Here is an 18,615-nt window from a genome sequence, read left to right as displayed (position 1 = left end):
ATCATGTTTAAAATTCCCAATCCTGACCAATGACGGTCGAGATCTGTAAATCACAGATTTTTTTTAATTTCTCTAAATCCCCAACAGATCTCGATCCTCACTGGCCACTAATTTGTGGATGGGCGGTGCTGGTGGATAGAAGAATTGCCACTAATAACTACTGTAGTTTCATTTGATTTTGCTTTTTAATTGAAGAATTTTTTTTTTTTAGATCAGTGAGATAAATGATACATTTAAACTGTACATATCGGTAGAACAAGGTAACTGAGAATAAACAACAACTGTGTGATTTAGAATAAGAAGAACCCTACAAATAGTAAACAAAAAAAACAGGCTGTCCCTGCCTCCACAGCTGCTATTAAACTAACTAACTACCTAATCCTCGTACTTGGGCTAACATCTAAGGCAGCTGCTTAGCAGGGGTGTGGGACTCGAACCCGCAGCCTGAGCTTCCCAAGCCGCTGGAATAACGACACACGCCACTGTGCCAGCCAAGGAATGAGTGCCTCTCTGTGTAACTCGAAGCTACAATGCAGTGACGTCATTCACTCTGTGCTGCACCATCGCCACCTATTGGCAGCTCTTGGAACTACAACTGAATACTAACGTCTCTGCTCCTGCCGCTGCTTTCAGGGAGCCATTACCTTAGACTCGGAAGGAGGCTTCTCCAATATCAGGTTCATGGGGAGGTAAGCAGGGAGGTGGGCATTAATCTCCCAGCAGGTTACTATGCACAGAGGTGTCACTGTGCACAGGTAGACCGACCTGAAAAGTTGCAGCACAGAGGTGACTTTAAATTAGCCAGGCAACTGTCCCTATGTCATCCCTTCCATTCTGTGCCAGAACCATCACAGCATACTGTATATATAGATATAATGACAGATGGAAAATCAAAGATGCAAATGATATCTTTATTACTGAGGGGAAAACAGGATTGTGGAACAGAGAAGGGGAGTCGATTTTTATTGTTATTCTAACTCTATATGCACACCCTCCAACATTTTATCTTTGCAAACCGATACAGGGGGCGTGGCCACATATTTAGGGGGTGTGGTCACGCGTAGAAGGGTGTGTCAACTTGGCCACGCCCCCACCTGAGGACAAATATTAATTTTAAATGTGTTGTGTAATGTAACCCCTTGAGCTGAGGGACGACGACAAGAAGACACCGGCTGCACAGCTTGGCCGCTCCCCTCAGCACCAGGCACTGCTCCGTCGTCCAAGTCCCGCCACGCCAGTCAGATCATGGGACTCAGTCAGTCAGTGCACTGACCTGGAATCCAGATATGTCAAGGACGCATGAGCTGGGGCTGGCGGCCTTAACAGTGCGGACATCTATAGCTTAGATTGTTCTGTAAATAATTGTAAAACTACAACCCCCAGTGCTAGCATGAGGGGCACAGCCCAGCATAAGTACTAACACCCCCCCCCCCCCGCTAACATGCGAGTGCTTTCCTATGCATGTTTAGAGTCACAGCAGCTGCATGTGAGGTCATGCAGTCGCCACAGTCCACCCTGCAAACTGTCCGAAAACGCCTGCGTTGTCTGGGCCGTGCCCCTATAATGCCAATGTAACGCCCAATAAATGCACAGAACTGGTCCTTAGAGATGCAAACGCATTTTCAAGGCTCACGCAAATGGACAAATAGCGATTTTTGGCAGTGAATGACTCATGCTGAATCTCCCCCATAGATTGTTATATAAAGTGAATTATATACAGTTTTGCTCATAAGTTGACATACCCTAGCAGAATTTGTGACTTTCTGGCCATTTGTCAGAGAATATGGGTGGGATGTAATAACCTCTATCGCCGCGCTGTTTGCTTTCTCCCACAGTGGCATCCCATTCTCTGATGTATGAATAAAGTTTTGTTGATAAAAACCTCCTCTCCGGTGCGCCTAATAGCACGAATCTTGGGCGGCGGTATTTACTGGCCATAGAAAGCAGTGCAGTGATCACGGGCTCTAATGTATCAAGAGCACCCGCGCAGTGGTGTAGCGAGGTGCCACGGCGCCCGGAGCAAGGGCATGTTTTGCGCCCCCCAATTTGTAGTAGGTGAGGCTCCTGCGCAGTGAAAAGTGGGCATGGCCCAACATTATACCACACACCGTAATGCCCATTGCACATCTTAGCAAACTTTGTAATACTAATTACACATAAAGCCACATGCCAAAATGCCAATTACACATAAGGCCACACATGATGCCCATTGCATACTATATAACACACCGTAATGCCCATCACATACTATTTAACAAACCGTAATGCCCATTACAGATTTAACACATAAGTGCCCCTTCATGCTCGATGCCAAGGGGGACTGAAATTGCTTGTTGCCAAGGGGGACTGAAATTGCTCACAGGGAGGGAAGGTGGGAGTAATAGTGCGGATCAGGGAGGGTGGAAGTGATAGTGCAGAGCAGGGAAGGAGGGTGGAATAGTAGTGTGGAGCAGGGAGGGTGGGAGTAGTAGCGTGGAGCAGGGAGGGAGGGTGGGAGGGAGTAGTGTGGAACAGGGAGGGAGAGTGGGCGGGAGTAGTGTGGAGCCCCACCCAGCTGTCAGGGGAAGTATGCGGTCGGCACAGCAGTGGTGCTTGCAGTCACATGGCCACCAGTGGGGGGACCTTTTTTCTGGTGTGTGTGCAATCCGTGCACCCCCTCCCCCTGTTGCCGGGCCTGCCCGCTTCCGGTTCCCCGCTGTACCCAGGAGACATGCACTGTGCTGCTATTTAAAATTCACATCTCCCGCTGGACCGCGCTAGCCACCAGGCTGCTGGACCTCAAGCGCCTATTGGCTAGTGGTCCAGTGGGAGACGTTAATTTTCAAATAGCACCACATCTCTTGGACACAGCAGGAAGCCGGGAGATAGCGGAGTAGGCACTAGGCAGACGAGATTGCAGGGGAGCGCCCTCGCTACACCTCTGCATCCGCGGGGGGCTTTTCATGTGATAGATTTGCTACTTTAACCTAGCGAATATGTGTGTCTCTGTAGATTTGAGGTGTTCTACAATGTATTTATTAGTTTATAGGAGCCCTTCTTGAGTCCTTCTTGAGCCTGCATATCATTTTGCACAAGTTGTACATGTAATATACAGAGCTTCTTAAGTGGAGCCGGGAGCGGGAAGCAAAAGGTTTCCAGCGCTTCAGCTGTACAGCAGTGCGGCCTGCGCAGCCTGACCTATGACCTAATTACGCTGCGCAGGCCACACGTCGGGGTCGCATGCACAGTCTAATCCCGAAATCCTGGGATTGGATACTTCAATCCCGGACATTTTGGGCCCAAATCCCGGGATCCCGCCGATCCCTACCCCGGGATTGGCCACCCTACTTGAAATGTCAATTTGGCCTGAAAATAACCATTGTCTCTTGTCTACAGGGTTATGCGAATATACTGGATGCTGTCACCCCCAGGAGGCTTCTCCAATCCCCTGACAGTCAGCAACATACAACGCAGTCTGGTACTAAATTGTTCTTGGACTGGGAACGGGATATGAGGAAAGGTAATATGAAGGCTCTTCCAAAATGTGGCGTTCCGGATATTGCAGAATATACAAACAAGCAAAGGGGCTTAAAATGGTCTTCTGCTATCATATCGTACAGGTGAGGAAATGTATTTCTGTGAGATACTTGTGGACAGTATATAGTCAAGTCTTATATTCAGAGATAATAATCAGCCTTTCGCAAAGAGCAGCTCTTTCAAAAAAGGAGAAACTCATGTCAACGGTGTGTCAACCTATTGCCCATGTCGACCTAATGCATTTGTCCTACTAATGGTTAGGGGCAAGTAAAACTAAAAATGCTACAAATTAAAAAGATGTAAAAAAGCTATTTTAGCCTTTTAGCAAAACAATGTTGCGCAGCAGATGGGGTAGATTTTAATGTGTGATCAGGAGCAGAACCTCAAAGAAGGGATGAAGTGACAGCGTTTGTGATCATTTCACTTTCTACACACTCTTTTCGGGGACTCGGGGTGAAATGTAATAGGATGAGAGATTCAGAAAGTGAGAGATGTGGTAAGAAATCTCCAGTTGTTTTAAAGCGGCAATCATTTACACTGCAAAACCATTTTTTTTAAGTGTAAATGATTGCCGCTTTAAAAAAACCTGTAGATTTCTTACCAGTGGCGGCTCCTACCTCTTTTGGGGAGGGGGGCTGCCTCTGGCCGCAGGCACCCCCTCCCCCTGTCACCGCCACCGATGCCACTTTCCTCTTGTCCCAAACATATGTACTGCGCATGCGCCCAGCTTCTATGGGCTTCTTCGGCAACAGCCCATAGAAGGAATCTTGGTCCTGGCGCCTGTACAATATAAGTTACAGGCACCGGGACCAGCGCATGCGCAGTACAAATATAGGTACTGCGCATTTGCCATTTTTGTCCAGCAGCCCACAGCAAGGCATCCTGGAGGGAGGGAACACCTCCCAATGGGACTGCCTTGGTGACTGGCAGGTCAGACTTCCAATAGGAAGTCACTGCCTGTCACAGTGAAGCCAGAGCCATCTCACAGACTGCATCTGGCTTCACTACAGTGATGGATTTTACCTGGGTGGGGGGCCTGTAGTCCTGCAGCCCATAGGTAAAAACCGCTGCTGTTTCTTACCAAATCTCTCAATTTCTGTATCTCTCATCCTATTACATTTCACCCCCTGTATCTGCATGACAGTGTAATGGTTAGCATTATTGCCTTGTAGCACTGAGGTCCTGGGTGCGATTCCCACCATGTCTCTAACTGTGCAGAGTTTGTATATTCTCCCCGTACTTACCTGGATTTCCTCCCACAATCCAAATATAAGCTGCTAAGTTAATTGACTCCCAACAAAAATGAACCCTAGAATGTGTGTGCTTATACATATGGTAAGGAATATAGATTGGGTACTTGTGAGTTATCCGGGCTGCCGATTTTGTCCTTAAGTTTAGTTAAATTAAGGACACCCGACCGACGCGATGCCCGCGATTTAGCCCAAATCGGGGGCATCGCGTCGGTCGTGGCCGTTATAAGGGGCCGCGACGCGATGCCCGCGATTTCCCATAGACAGTAATGTTAAAAGACGCGATGGACCCGATTTCCCATAGACAGCAATGTTAAAATAAAATGACAATGTGAAATTGGCCAATATGGCCATTTCACATTGGATATGTTTTTTAAAAAAATGTTTCATGGCCCCCCACCACCGTTAACGTCACCCCGCTATTGACGCCAACCCGAAGTGTGGCGAGCGCAGCGAGCCCGCGAGGGGCGGTGGTACGCGTCCTCCGACCTTTTCATACCCCTACTATCCACTAGGGCGTGGAGTGAGAATAGAATAGTGTGGCGAGCGCAGCGAGCCACCGAGCCCGAAGCGTGGCGAGCGCAGCGAGCCCCGCGAGGGGACGCGGATACCTTCACAGGTATCCGCGTGCCCTTGCGGGCTTCACAGGTGTCCGCGTCCCCTCGCGGGGCTCGCTGCGCTCGCCACGCTTCGGGCTTGGTGGCTCGCTGCGCTCGCCACACTATTCTATTCTCACTCCACGCCCTAGTGGATAGTAGGGGTATGAAAAGGTCGGAGGACGCGTACCGCCGCCCATCGCGGGCTCGCTGCGCTCGCCACGCTTCGGGTTGGCGTCAATAGCGGGGTGGCGTTAACGGTGGTGGGGGGCCATGAAACATTTTTTTTTAAAACATATCCAATGTGAAATGCCCATATTGGCCAATTTCACATTGTCATTTTATTTTAACATTGCTGTCTATGGGAAATCGGGTCCATCGCGTCTTTTAACATTACTGTCTATGGGAAATCGGGTCGGAAATCGTGTCCATCGTTTCTTTTAACATTACTGTCTATGGGAAATCGCGGGCATCGCGTCGCGGCTCGTTATAACGGCCACGACCGACGCGATGCCCACGATTTCGGGCGCGATGAAAAAATCGGCAGCCCGGATAACTCACAAGTACCATAGATGGTAAACTCCACTGGAGCAGGGATGGATGTGACTGTTCATATAACCTCTGTGCAGCGCAGTGGAATATGTGTGCGCTATATAAATAATTGGTAACAAATAAATAAATGTGAACAATAGTAATTTCTTATTGCCTTGAATAGTGACCATAAGAAATTTTAATTATAATTATCGGATCTGGAACTGGGATACATTCACTAGATCTACAATAACTAATCTAATAATTCCCTGAAACCCGATAATTATCAAATATGCACCTCAGTGATAACTTCTCCCCAATAGTCTGGTCTGTTTATTGTGCAGGATTGTAGATTACACTCCAGACTTGCGACCCACTGAAGTGGATTGGGTGGTACGTGAAGCCTTGAGGGTGTGGAGTGTGGTGACTCCGCTGCAGTTCGTACAGCTTCACAGTGGGACAGCGGATCTAATGATATCCTTTGGAGTGAGAGGTAACCTGGCTTTGTTATTAAGGTTCTGTATGGAGGATGCACACTTATCAACCAATTACTGAAGACCACAGCTTTTCTCCTCTAGAACATGGAGATTGGTTCCCTTTCGACGGACCGTCAGGGGTGTTAGCTCACGCCTTTCCTCCTGGCAACCACGTGGGTGGAGATATCCATTTTGACGATGACGAAACATGGACTGTAGATTCAGGAGGTAACAGCTGGCAAGTGTGTCTATACAAGAACCTGTGCAATACAAATGATCGAACATATTATGGGATAGATGTATGAAGCAGTGGGGTAAATCTAACAAGATGGGATTTCTATCGAAGATGGGATGTTGCCCCTAGCAACCAATTTAGACTTTAATTCTTATTTATTTAGCACCTTCTAGAAGATAATAGATAGAATCTATTTGGTTGCTATGGGCAACATCCTATCTTCAATAGACCTCCCATATAGGTAAGTTTACCCCAATAAAGAGGGTGGAGAAGTGGGGATACGGTCGCTAGTCTACAAGCATTAGGTTGACACCACTTGGCCGACATGCATGAAGGTCAACATGATTGAAGGTTAACATGGGTTAGGTCAACAGGATTATTAGGTCGACATGGGGAAGGTCGACAGTCAAAAGGTCAACATGGGGTTTAAAAAAAAAATTGAGCCGACATGTGCCAACAGGCGGTATTTCATGCCCTACCATCCATTAGGGCGTGGTGGGAGAATAAAATAGTGTGTCGAGCGTAGCGAGGCACCGTGCCCGAAGCATGGTGAACAGACGCGGTTCTACGTTTTGGTGTCCATGTCGACTGTGTAAAAAAAAGTGAAAAACCCCATGCCGACCTTCCCCATGTCGACCTAATGACCCTGTCGACCTAACACATGTCAATCTTCAGTCATGTCAGCCTTCCTGCATGTCGACCTTCCTGCATGTCGACCGAATGCTTGTAGACCTAGTTGCTGTCTACCCAATGATCCCATTCCGAGAAGTGAGCCAGTCAGCTGCTACGTATCATTTTGGGCATATGAAGCTCTCCCCATATCTTAAGCCTACTTCCAAGCTTTTTGGAGTGCTCTTCACAAGTCGAGGTCTGGGATTCAGGCCCAAAACTCTCCCAGGCTATGGTATCTGTACGTCTGGTTCCACACCTCGGAAGACTTTAATGTGGTATAAGACAAAGGCCCTTATTCTGATCGGTGCGGAAATTTCCGCATGCGGACGGACCGCCGATGTTGATCGTCTGCGCATGTGCAGAGGTCACTCTGCGCATGTGCAGGCGATTTCGCCGCACGGATTCTTTATACGCCGCACAGGGGGCGTAGAGGGGCGTGAGGGGCTACTTAGCCTCATTACCCTATGCATACGCCCCGCGTTTCATGGGCGTTCCCATGCAAACGCGGGGCGTATGCATGGTAATGAGGCCGTGACGCGTGGGTACGGGGCGGGCATCTGACATCGCCGGATGTCAGCTGCCCGCCCCCATACATGATTTCACACGGACAAGTGTCCGTGTGGTCTTGTGTTGCGGGACCTGGTGGAGCGTGCGGCCCTGCATTCGATGTTCGGCGACCATCGAATGCAGGGGCTGCTCCCAAGACGGAGGAGGCGTATCCCCGTCCACTTTCATGCGGATCGCCACATATCCGCGTACGGACGGCAGGTGGCGATCCGTATGGAAGGCGGGGATTTGCCTGCACGGTTGCGGCCGCATATTCTGATCGGGCCGCACCGATCAGAATAAGGGCCAAAGTGAGGCCTTGTACTGTCTGTATATAACGCATTCCTCTTCCTCACAGGCTATGGCTTGTTTCCCGTGGCTGTACATGAGTTTGGCCACTCCCTGGGACTTGACCACTCCAATAACCCTCACGCTCTTATGTATCCCTTCTACACGTTCTTCAGTTCTGAAGCCTTCACCCTCCCGGCAGATGACGTACTGGGAATACAGAAGCTCTATGGTAAAGATTACTTGTTCTCCAAGTTAACATATTAACATTTCACCTTTCCCAAACTTGTTTCACTATAGCTTGGGGACATTTTAATGATGGTGTGGGTGATGCGATGGTATTTATCATCCTGGAGGACCATCTTCTGCTTTATTGAGGGAGAACTGGAAGCTCAGTCTCTTCTTTGTCTCAGTTTGAGTTGAAGGGTAACTGGAAAGACAGCAATGGATATAGTCAGAATCCCGAAGGTTATAATGCCGGCATTCAGTATACCGACGCCGGCATCCTGACTACCTTCAGAAGACCGGAGCTGTTACGTTGAACGGGTCAGGATGCCGACGCTGGAATACCATCAGCTGGCATCCTAATTGGTAAGAATGCAGAGCGTCTTAGACCGGGGATGGGAGGGGAATGTTAGGGTTAGGCTGCAGGAAGGTGGTTAGGCTTAGGCACTTGTAAGGGGGCTAGGGTTAGGATGCGGGGCGGGGGGTTAGGTTTAGCCACTAGAGGGAGGGTTAGGGTCAGAATGCGTGCGGAGGTAGGGGGGGTATATTAGAGTCAGGCTGCCAGAAGGGAGCATTAGGGTGGCAGGTGGAGAGTAACTATACTTACCTGACCCTGTTGGAATTCCCTCCGTTGGGCTACCAGCTTTGGTATTCTGACCGCCGGTCATCCGTATGTATCCCGGCAGACCAATGCTAAGGATGTTTCGGTTAGTGCCAGCAACCCTGCCCCGTTGGCGTGATGTCTTGCATTTGTGGGCAGGGCAATGCAGGGTGCAAGATCGTCCTGCTCCAAGACTGGTATGTCTGAGTGAGATGTATCGTGGCCATTTTTATGCCCACCAAATGGATGTTACAGGGTGACAAATGGGCACATAGTATTTGTGTAGCTAGAGTTACAGAAATACTACATGCTATCGCTATGGCCCCCACACACGGAGCGATGTAGGGTCATTTTCTAGTTAAATTAAGTCAGAATGCTAAATCAGTAAAATGGGCTGAAATCGCCCCATGTGAATCCCCATTAGGCCACGAGCCACGCATGAGGGCGTATCACTCTTCTTACACTAGTGTATATACTGTATAACATTATATTATTATTGCTGTGTCTCAGGTTCCAGACCCGCCAGTGTCATCCTTCCCACCATCTGTAGCCAAGAACTTCCAATGGATGCCATAGCATATTGGCGGAACAGCACACTGATCTTTAAAGACAAGTATAATGCTATATGTATTAGCTGTAACTGGGAGTCGGGACAGTTGGGAGGTATGGTTCAACAACGGCTGGAGGTCCACCCCCTATGGAGCAAACGCCCCTTCTTGAGCGAACGGCTCAGCGACCATTACATGTTTTCTCTCCCCTTTGGCTGCATGCAAGGGGGAGTATTCGAGTACACATCCCCCCCTCGCATACCAGTGAGGGGATTCAGCGGGGAAAAGGGGGAAGGCATTCAGCAGGAAACCCCAAACATCGTGGAAGGGGGAGGAATTTGGTGTTGTACATCTGTTGTGAGCTTACAAATCACACAAATATTACAGTATTTACCCTGACATAAAGTTGTTTTGGGGATCATACATCTGTGACGCATTGCACCATATACGGAATCTGCTGCCGCAGGCATCAGGGATTCGGGGAAATCCAGCATATTGGAAGTCCCTGATTCCCAGACTCCAAAAATTGCAAGTCAGTATTTTTTTAAATGTTGAATTTCCCCGATTCCTCTGTGGATTTGTGGAATCCCCCATGGCAAGAGATATTTCTGTAGCCGTTGCTATAGCCGGTGACTCATGGAAGGTTAGTGTTGTTGTGTGTCATACTGTATATAGTATTCCCACACAGTGTAAGCATACAGTATGAGTTCCCGTTACACGGGTATAAGTATGCTGTATGAGCACCGCACACCAATATCACAGGGCTTATCTGTGCTCAATAGTCACACTCCAGACGGATGCTGCCCCTTCTTGTCCCCAACCAGCATCAGACTGTCAGTGACTCACAGTCTAAGGAGGTTATTCTGGTACATATGGGGAGCGATGTTTTCCTTCTGTGCATGGACAGTGGCGTTTAATCCACACGCAATGCTGCGAACTTGGCAGCGTTGCATTTGCACCAGAATAAGGTCCAAATTCCGATCAGCACCGTTTGTGCATGCACAAAGTGCCAATAATCTGTATTTTACTGTGCATGAACAGGGCAGCCGAGAGGTATGCCAGGCCCTGGTAAAATTTTGGGGGTGTGGTCTAATCACGGGAGATTTGGCCACCTCCTGCGATTAGGCCATGCCCCCAAAATGTTTAGAGGGGGGTGAAAAAACACTCTATTGTCCCCTCAGCAGCAGTAGCACACACATACAGCATTTGCTGTGCTGACAGCAGGCTCAGCAAGAGTGGGACGCTCATGCTGATCCTGCTGTCAGCACAGCACATAGGGGGTTATTTTGGTTCACTCTTTCTGACTAATTCCTTCTTAGATGGACACAACCATATGCACTGCAGGGGGGCAGATGCAACATGTGCAGAGAGAATTAGATTTGGGTGAGTTATTTTGTTTCTGTGCAGGGAAAATACTGGCTGTTTTATTTTTAAACTGCAATATAGATCTCACTTTGAAGTAAAACCCCACCCAAATCTAACTCTTTCTGCACAAGTAACATCTACCCCACCTGCAGTGCACATGGTTTTCTCCATCTAAGAAGGAATTTGTCAGAAAGAGTGAACCAAAATAACCCCCATAGTGTAGAGGTGTGTGCTGCTGCTTTCCAGGAGGGATGGAGGGGGAAGGCGGTAGGGGGTTGGACCAGGGCAAGCCCGGGCCTGGGTAATTAGTACCCGCTCCCCCTCTTGGCAGCACTGCGCGTGAAGCAACTCCAACCGCAGCTGAATCGCACCCCAGAATAATTTATCCTACCCTTTATAACACACTAGTTACCAACCCGTCAAAATGACAGGACAACATAACAGTTGCTGCAAAGAGATATGAAGCTGATACTTAGAAATGTTTAGACATAATAAAAAGCACATTTAGTGGCTGATGATTGTATGTACCCTTCATAGTGTCATATAAATGATTGAATTCTGCCTTATTTTTTCTGATTGATGATAGACATGTATGGTATCACCATCCCAACCTGCCTGAATCTAAAGCATTCTTAACCAGCTCACTGTGGGCAGACTTTCCCAGTGCCATAGATGCGGCATATAACCACCCAGCAGAGGACATTATTTATTTATTCCAAGGTAAGTAATGATTCACAATACAGCGATATGCAAATGCATTAAACACTGTTGACGGGTTTGGTATATTAGTTAGACCAGGGCTGGGCAATTGCGGCCCTACAGATGTTGATGAACTACACATCCCAGCATGCCTTGCATCAGTTTCAGCATGGCCACATAGCAAAACTTATGCAAAGCATCCTGGGATGTATAGTTCATCAACATCTGGAGGGCCGCAATTGCCCAGCCCTGAGTTAGACAGTCACAATGTCCACATTGATAATGTTGACATAGAGGTTATGTCAACATTGTAGGTTTTCCTATACTGTACTTCTGTCCCTAACCCTAACGATAACCCTAATGGCAAAAGTACAAGAAAAGTGAGATTCTGCGCGTCCACTTGGATGCGACAGGGTCCCTGGTGGTATTACCTTCTACAAAGAACACAGTAAAAAACAGTAGTAGGGGCCCGCGCTTCCTATTGGAGCAAATGTTTTTATCCTTTAATAATACTTTTTGTAGGATTTCCTTCTTTGTTCAATTGGGTGTTTTTGACCTCAGGAAAAAACAGAAAGAGATCTCATGGTGCAGACTTATACTGCTTTCACATTGCAGAAACGGGTAATGACACGGTATTCTTAAATGGGACTTTAAAACGGGTCTGAGCCTTGAGACCTTTCACATTGCAGGTGAAAACCGTTTTAAAAATCATTTAATACCATTCAAACATTCAACCCGTTTAACCCCCAAGGGACACTTTCAAGCCATTGAAATAGAGCTGTTCAAACTGCCAAAACGGCTTTAAAACGTGTAGGACTCTGCTTTTTAACTTTTTAAATACCGGTTAACTTTAACCCGGTAAATCAACTCTGGCACTTTCACATTGCAGCCTTAAACGTTTTAAAATGGGAAAAAAACGGCAATATACCATTTTAAAAGTGCGATGTGAAAGGGGTATAAGTGATATAGTTATATTTATATGTTTATGATGGTAAGATGCCCGTACCGTATAGGGGCCTCTTCTAGGCCAGAAATCACACGTAGATCAGGGGGTCACACACTTAATAGACCAACTTGTCAGTTCCTTCCACTTCCCTCAGAGATAAAAATATAGAGGGGAAAGCTCATAGCGTAAAAAGTAAATTTTAATCAATACACATACATAAACAAAATGTCACTCTTAATAAAAAGCCTGGTACCGCATTTGGCCTTATAAAAAGGCTAAGTTTGGAGCTTAGTGTGGGGTCAGATGTTGAGACCCAGGTAGAAATCCTCACGTCGTCTCCACAAAGTAGTCCCAATATCAGGTCCAGATAAGGATCCCAGGTACCTCCAATCCACCAACGCGTTTCGACTTTCCTAGGCTTCCTCAGAGTGTATGGAGGTAACCTGCTAGTATCCATATTTATATTGTCCTTAGGTCAGCCCCTTCACTTCCTGTGTGGGCGTGACCTGAATGTGCTGTTAGGACAGTTCTATTCCTTAATTTCCAGTTTGTATCCTAACGTTTCCCAGAGTACAAATAAATTAAATGATTTAAATCTATTGAAATTTTCACATATAAAATAAACAGACACTTGTAAATTAATAAAGCTTCCGAAAACCGGAAGTCGTCATGCGTTCCATGCCTTTGGAACGCATGTCACTTCCGCCTCCTTCAATTTTATCTCCTCCTGTGCCCTGCTGCGGGGTAGATATGTTATCCCTTAACAGCCTGGGGCGCAGAGGGGAACAGCGCCGTCATCGCCCTTTCATAGGCGATGTATGCGCTGCATACATTTTAACATGTAGAGCGGGAAAAAATTTGTAAAGTGCACAGACTTCAGAAGACCAGAAGTCTCCTGAGTCCTCCTGAGCCCTACTACAGGGTGGGTGTATTTCCCCTTAACAGCATGGGAAGCGGTCATCTATTAGAATGAACTTAGGTCTACAGTCATTAGGTCGACCCCACTAGGTCGACTGGCAGGAAGGTCGACCTGACTTAAGGTCGACATGGGCCAAGGTCGACATGACTTAAGGTCGAATTTGCCTAAAGGTCGACATGAGGAAGGTCAGCTGGTCATAAGGTCGACATGGGTTTTTCACTGTTTTTGAGCCGACAGGCGGAATTTCATGCCCTACCATCCACTAGGGCGTGGTGGGAGAATAAAATAGTGTGCCGAGCGCAGCGAGGCACCGCGCCCGAAGCATTGCGAGCGAAGCGAGCGCAGCGAGGGTCCGATTCTCATTGCCAACTGTGTCCATGTCGACTGTGTCGACATTCGGATAAAAAAACAGTGAAAAACCCATGTCGACCTTATGACCAGTCGACCTTCCTCATGTCGACCTTTATGCAAATTCGACCTTAAGTCATGTCGACCTTGGCCCATGTCGACCTTAAATCAGGTCGACCTTCCTGCCAGTCGACCTAGTGGGGTCGACCTAATGACTGTAGACCTAAGTTCATTCTGACAGATGTACCGCTTCCAACAGCATAGGGCGCTGAGGGAAACAGCGCCGTCATCGCCCTGTCATGGCAACCCTAAACCAATTGATGATCCTAAACCTATCGCTATCCCTAGCAGCAATCGTAAACCAATTTTTCAGGTGTCAACATTAATGATGTTGACATTTTAAACATCAATGTCAACCTTTTGCTGCTGGCATTGTGAATGTTGACATGTTAACTGCTGACATAGTGACTGCATCGTATCCCATCCCATCATGTTGTGTCAAATTCATTTGTCAACAATTCAGGGAGGAAGTTCTGGACGGCCAATGGAACCTCGCTGATAGGTGGAGAACCAGAAGATATAGCTAAGTTTGGCTTCCCGGAGAACGTGGGCAAAATAGATGCAGCGTTTCATGACGCAAGGAAAGAGAAAACCTTTTTCATTACCGGAGACCTGTGCTGGAGGTACGATAGATATCGCTGTCCAGACTGCCTGTATTGGGTTCATAAGTCAGTGGTGGCATGAGTGTGCTAAAGGTAATCAAAACGGTAGCCGGACCTCGGATCGATGAGGTTATGTTATGCTCGACCACCTTTAGTCCAACCAGCTGAGTTAGACGCATAAAGACCGGCGGTGGATGCTAGAGTGGCAGTTAGACAGTGGCAGGTGATTGGCTGAACCATGGTCGATGGGCACATGGTTGACAGGACTTTTTCAGGATTTTTTCGAGCTGGTCTACTTGGATCATATTTTACGATCCAAGTGGACATAGAGTTAGAATAGAATAGTGTGCCGAGCATAGGTAGCCGAGCGAGGGGACACTGTGCACATATATAGTGTCCCTGGGGACCCCTATGACATTTGGGAACAAAAAAAATCCAGAAATAGTCCTGTCGACCTTTTGACTGTCGACTATTGTCTTACCGATCACCCGCCAGTGTCTAACTAGCATTACTGCCTCACAGCGCTGAGGTCATGGGTTCAGTTCCCACCATGGCCCTAACGGTGTGGAGTTTATATATTCTCTCCGTGCCTGCGTGGGTTTACTCGGGGTACTCCAGTTTCCTCCCGCAATCCACGATATACTGGTAGGCTAATTGTCTCCCAACAAAAAGTAATCCTAGAATGTCTGTGTGCATGTATATGTGGTAGGGAATATAGATTGTAAGCTCCACTGGGGCAGGACTGATGTGAATGTTCAAATATTCTCTGTACAGCGCTACAGAATATGTATGTGCTATATAAGTAACTGGTAATAATAAATAATAAATAAATAGTGGCCGCCGATGATCTTTATGTGTCTAACTCAGCCGGGTCGGCTAAGGGTGGTCAACCATAACATGGTTGACCTAAACCCCATCAACCCGCTATACCACAACCAATCAATACACATTTTGGTGCAACTAGTACAGGATAGTCACCAAACTTCTTCCATTTTAATATACAGGGCAGATTTGGAACTCTGGGGTATCTATCGCCATAAAGAATGTTATGTGCAAGGTGATAATGCTCCAGCCAATCAGCTCTTAACTGTCAATTTGCATATTGTAGCTGATTGGCTGGAGCATTATCACCTTGCACATAACGGTCTTTATGGGGATAGATACAACTACTCCAAGCTAATATTTACCCCTAAGAGTGGCACTGGCAAAATTTCTAGAAGTGGCCTCACGTGAGCAGCGGAATCAACAAAAGGATAGGTGGAAGGAATGCATCACTTGCACCTGTGTGGAAGCTGTTGGTTTCAGTATGCTTGGCAGTTTAGCAGCCCCCAGACCTTTAGGTGGCTAGGACAAACCACAATCCTTCGAATATAACACACACACATATATATATATATATATATATACCCACCCCTTCATCAGTGGAACCCAGAAACACGCCAGTAATTGTTACACCCCGAGAGCACCTACTCTTGTCCCTTTACCAGACATCACAATGTATACAGATGGGCGTTCACCTTTGATGACCTGGCAAAGATGTTTGCGTGGGAGACAAGATGGGGACGGGGGCCACAACTCTGGGCAGGGCCACGTCTTACAATAGCCACTGGCTAACAGGCTTTCGTCACTACTGTGTTTTACTTAGCTACGATGAAAGACAACACGTGATGGAGAGTGGATTCCCTCTGGCTCTGGAGTCACAGTTCCCCGGCGTTGGGGATAAGGTAGATGCCGCCTATGTACATGACAACGGTAAGTTAGATTTACATTTACAGCCAAGAAAGCTTTACCTGTCATAGCAATCTGCCCAGGGGCATCACTTATATATGTAGAGTCTACGAGTTGTTTCACTGGTGCAAAGAGGGAGGGGAGACAGGTGCTGGTTACCTGGGCTTGTTGGAGGGGTCCAGATTAGCAGCTAAGAGGGACATTGTTCCCTTGTGCGACCGCCGGTGCGCCCCGTACAGTGGTGGAGAGGGTATGCTGCAGGCTGCACGTATAGGATAAAGAGGGGGGGGCAGATGTGAGCCCTGCGGTGGGCACTAGAAATGGGCAAAACGGGCCAGTAAGAAGAGCTGAGATCAAGTGACCAATCCGCGAAAAGATCCGGATCTTTTAGACGGGTCCTCGGCTCACTTTGGAAAAAAGGGGTAATAACTAATCATAATTTGTTTTACAATCATTTATTGCCATTTTTTTAAACTTTTTTTTTTTTAAACAGTGATCTGAACAAATAAGAACATACATGACCGAGTAAAACACCGATCGATGGCTTGGTGCAGAATCGCCATCGATGGCAACCATCGATGGCGTCTGCACCGATGGCCATCTCTAGCAGCAGCAGCAGCCTTGTTATTCTTTCTTTTACTTGCAGTCGCAGCACTGAACTCAGTCTCCAGAGTTAGTACATCTCAGCTGCCACAGGTGGCAGTGCTGAGCTCAGACAAATGCATTGTAATGAAAAACGAAACTGAAAGTAAAAGAATGACGGTTCACCTTTTTGGGATCGGCGGCTCACCCACTCTTTTATGGGATCAGCCCAAAAGATCCGCTTCGTTTTTGAACGACCCATCTCTAGTGGCCACTGCTATGTGAGGTAGATCACATCTCAGCACCCACAGCAGGCAGCACTTATGTGAAGAGGTTTCCTGTAGATACAGGCTGCAGCTGAGCATATACAGTATAAAGGTGCCCACACACGCACCGATCCCGGCGGTGCGATGCTATGCGATGGGGTGCGCGCTCCCGCGGCACCTCATCGCATAGTACAAAAAGTATGTGCTGCACATACTTTTTGTACTAGCTTTTTATCGCATCGCATCGCATGCACATCGCATGCACAAGGCATATGATGCGATGCTATGTGTGCTAGTTAAGCACAGAACGCACGCCGGGATCGATGCATCTGTGGGCACCTTAAGATTTCTAGCATTTAAAAAAAGGGCTGCAGATAACAGCCGTTCTCTAGGTTCCCAGGCCTACAGCCTTATTTACTATACAGTACATTGGTAGCAGGATTGGATAGGAAGCTATAGTGACATTGTATGTATGATATGATGTACAGTATCCCTGCTTTACCTGATATATTTCCATTCTTGTTAAGTTTGTTACTGATCTTCTCTCATACAGGGAACATCTACTTTTACCGTGGCAGAACACAGATTGTATTCGACCCAAGGAGTAATCATACTTCAGATGTCTCAGAGAAATTCTCACACTTGTGTTAACAACTTCTCTATTCCTCACGTGTATGTAATTCATACTTGCCTACTTTTGAAAACTAGATTCAGGGAGATTATAGTTGGTAGTAGAATTTTGCACAGTGCCCCATTGAGGGGGCGTGTCATGCTCCACCCAAAGGGCGTTTCTAGTTCCATATATGGAGAGATTGTGAAAAGAGATTGTGAACGTGGCACCTAGAAGCGTGGGTGTGTACTGCTACATCTGAGAGGAATCTTCTGAAATGACTTATATACAAATGTAGATGAGCCCCTAAGAGATACTATACTGTAATGTAAATGTATATATCTGTCCTTTTTTCTCAAAAATTTAACAGCTATATAATGTGGTCTAGGTGACATGAGGGAGATTGCTAGACTAATGAGGGAGAGAGGGAGATTGCTGCTATGTCAGGGAGTCTCCTGCATAATGCAGTCTTATGTATAGGCAAGACTCATACGTAACATGTTCAATTATATTTATTTGATAATAAAATATCCCCCTCTGTGTATTCTACCAACTGCTCCTTCCTTGCCTTTAGTATACTTACTGGGTCAGTGACAGAACAGAGGGCCTAATTCACAACTGCCCCGTGCAAGTCTGCGAAAATATCGATATTCACTGCAAATCCATACATATGTGCACCTATTGGATTACTGTACGGAATGCAAATTTCCACAACAGTGATCAGGTCTGAATAACCCCCAGAGACCTTTATTTAGAAGAGGACAGACCTAAAGATAAGAGACAATGCTGATAGTCCTAAATCCAGCGAGAATTAAAGAGAGCTAAATCCAGGAGCCGATGTTAAGGTGTGTTTGCCCATGAGCTGGCCGATAAATTGCTCAGTGCATACACACTGAGCAATTTTCGCCCAGCGATTTTCATGGGGGGTGAACCACTTTCCAATGTAGGAGACTATGGAAAGCGGTTCACACACCCTGTTATAGAGGGCGATGGCTTAGTTATTGCC

At 47.1% G+C, this 18,615-nt stretch overlaps 1 protein-coding gene across 1 annotated transcript; it reads left to right on the top strand.

The window, feature by feature from the left end:
- Positions 1 to 645: 645 nt before the first annotated feature.
- On the top strand, positions 646 to 18,046 carry LOC146059226 (collagenase 3-like). The gene is made up of 10 exons (XM_083171337.1): positions 646 to 689; positions 3,376 to 3,599; positions 6,238 to 6,386; positions 6,472 to 6,597; positions 8,181 to 8,342; positions 9,447 to 9,549; positions 11,436 to 11,569; positions 14,285 to 14,444; positions 16,069 to 16,175; positions 17,553 to 18,046. The coding sequence occupies exons 2-10, from the start codon at positions 3,490 to 3,492 to the stop codon at positions 17,648 to 17,650; spliced, it is 1,149 nt and encodes a 382-aa protein (XP_083027463.1). The 5' UTR covers positions 646 to 689; positions 3,376 to 3,489; the 3' UTR covers positions 17,651 to 18,046.
- Positions 18,047 to 18,615: the final 569 nt, after the last annotated feature.

The sequence above is a fragment of the Crinia signifera genome, chromosome 2 (assembly GCF_055691185.1).
Source record: "Crinia signifera chromosome 2, ASM5569118v1, whole genome shotgun sequence".
Taxonomy (NCBI): domain Eukaryota; kingdom Metazoa; phylum Chordata; class Amphibia; order Anura; family Myobatrachidae; genus Crinia; species Crinia signifera.
This window is presented reverse-complemented; position numbering and strand designations above follow the sequence as displayed.

What these genes read in the sequence shown, in the direction of transcription:
- LOC146059226 (XM_083171337.1), top strand. Translation starts at nt 3,490, where the DNA reads ATGAGGAAAGGTAATATGAAGGCTCTTCCAAAATGTGGCGTTCCGGAT. An exon ending in GATATCCTTTGGAGTGAGAG is followed by an intron (nt 6,387 to 6,471) that starts GTAACCTGGCTT and finishes TTTCTCCTCTAG; the next exon opens with AACATGGAGATTGGTTCCCT. An exon ending in ATGGACTGTAGATTCAGGAG is followed by an intron (nt 6,598 to 8,180) that starts GTAACAGCTGGC and finishes TCTTCCTCACAG; the next exon opens with GCTATGGCTTGTTTCCCGTG.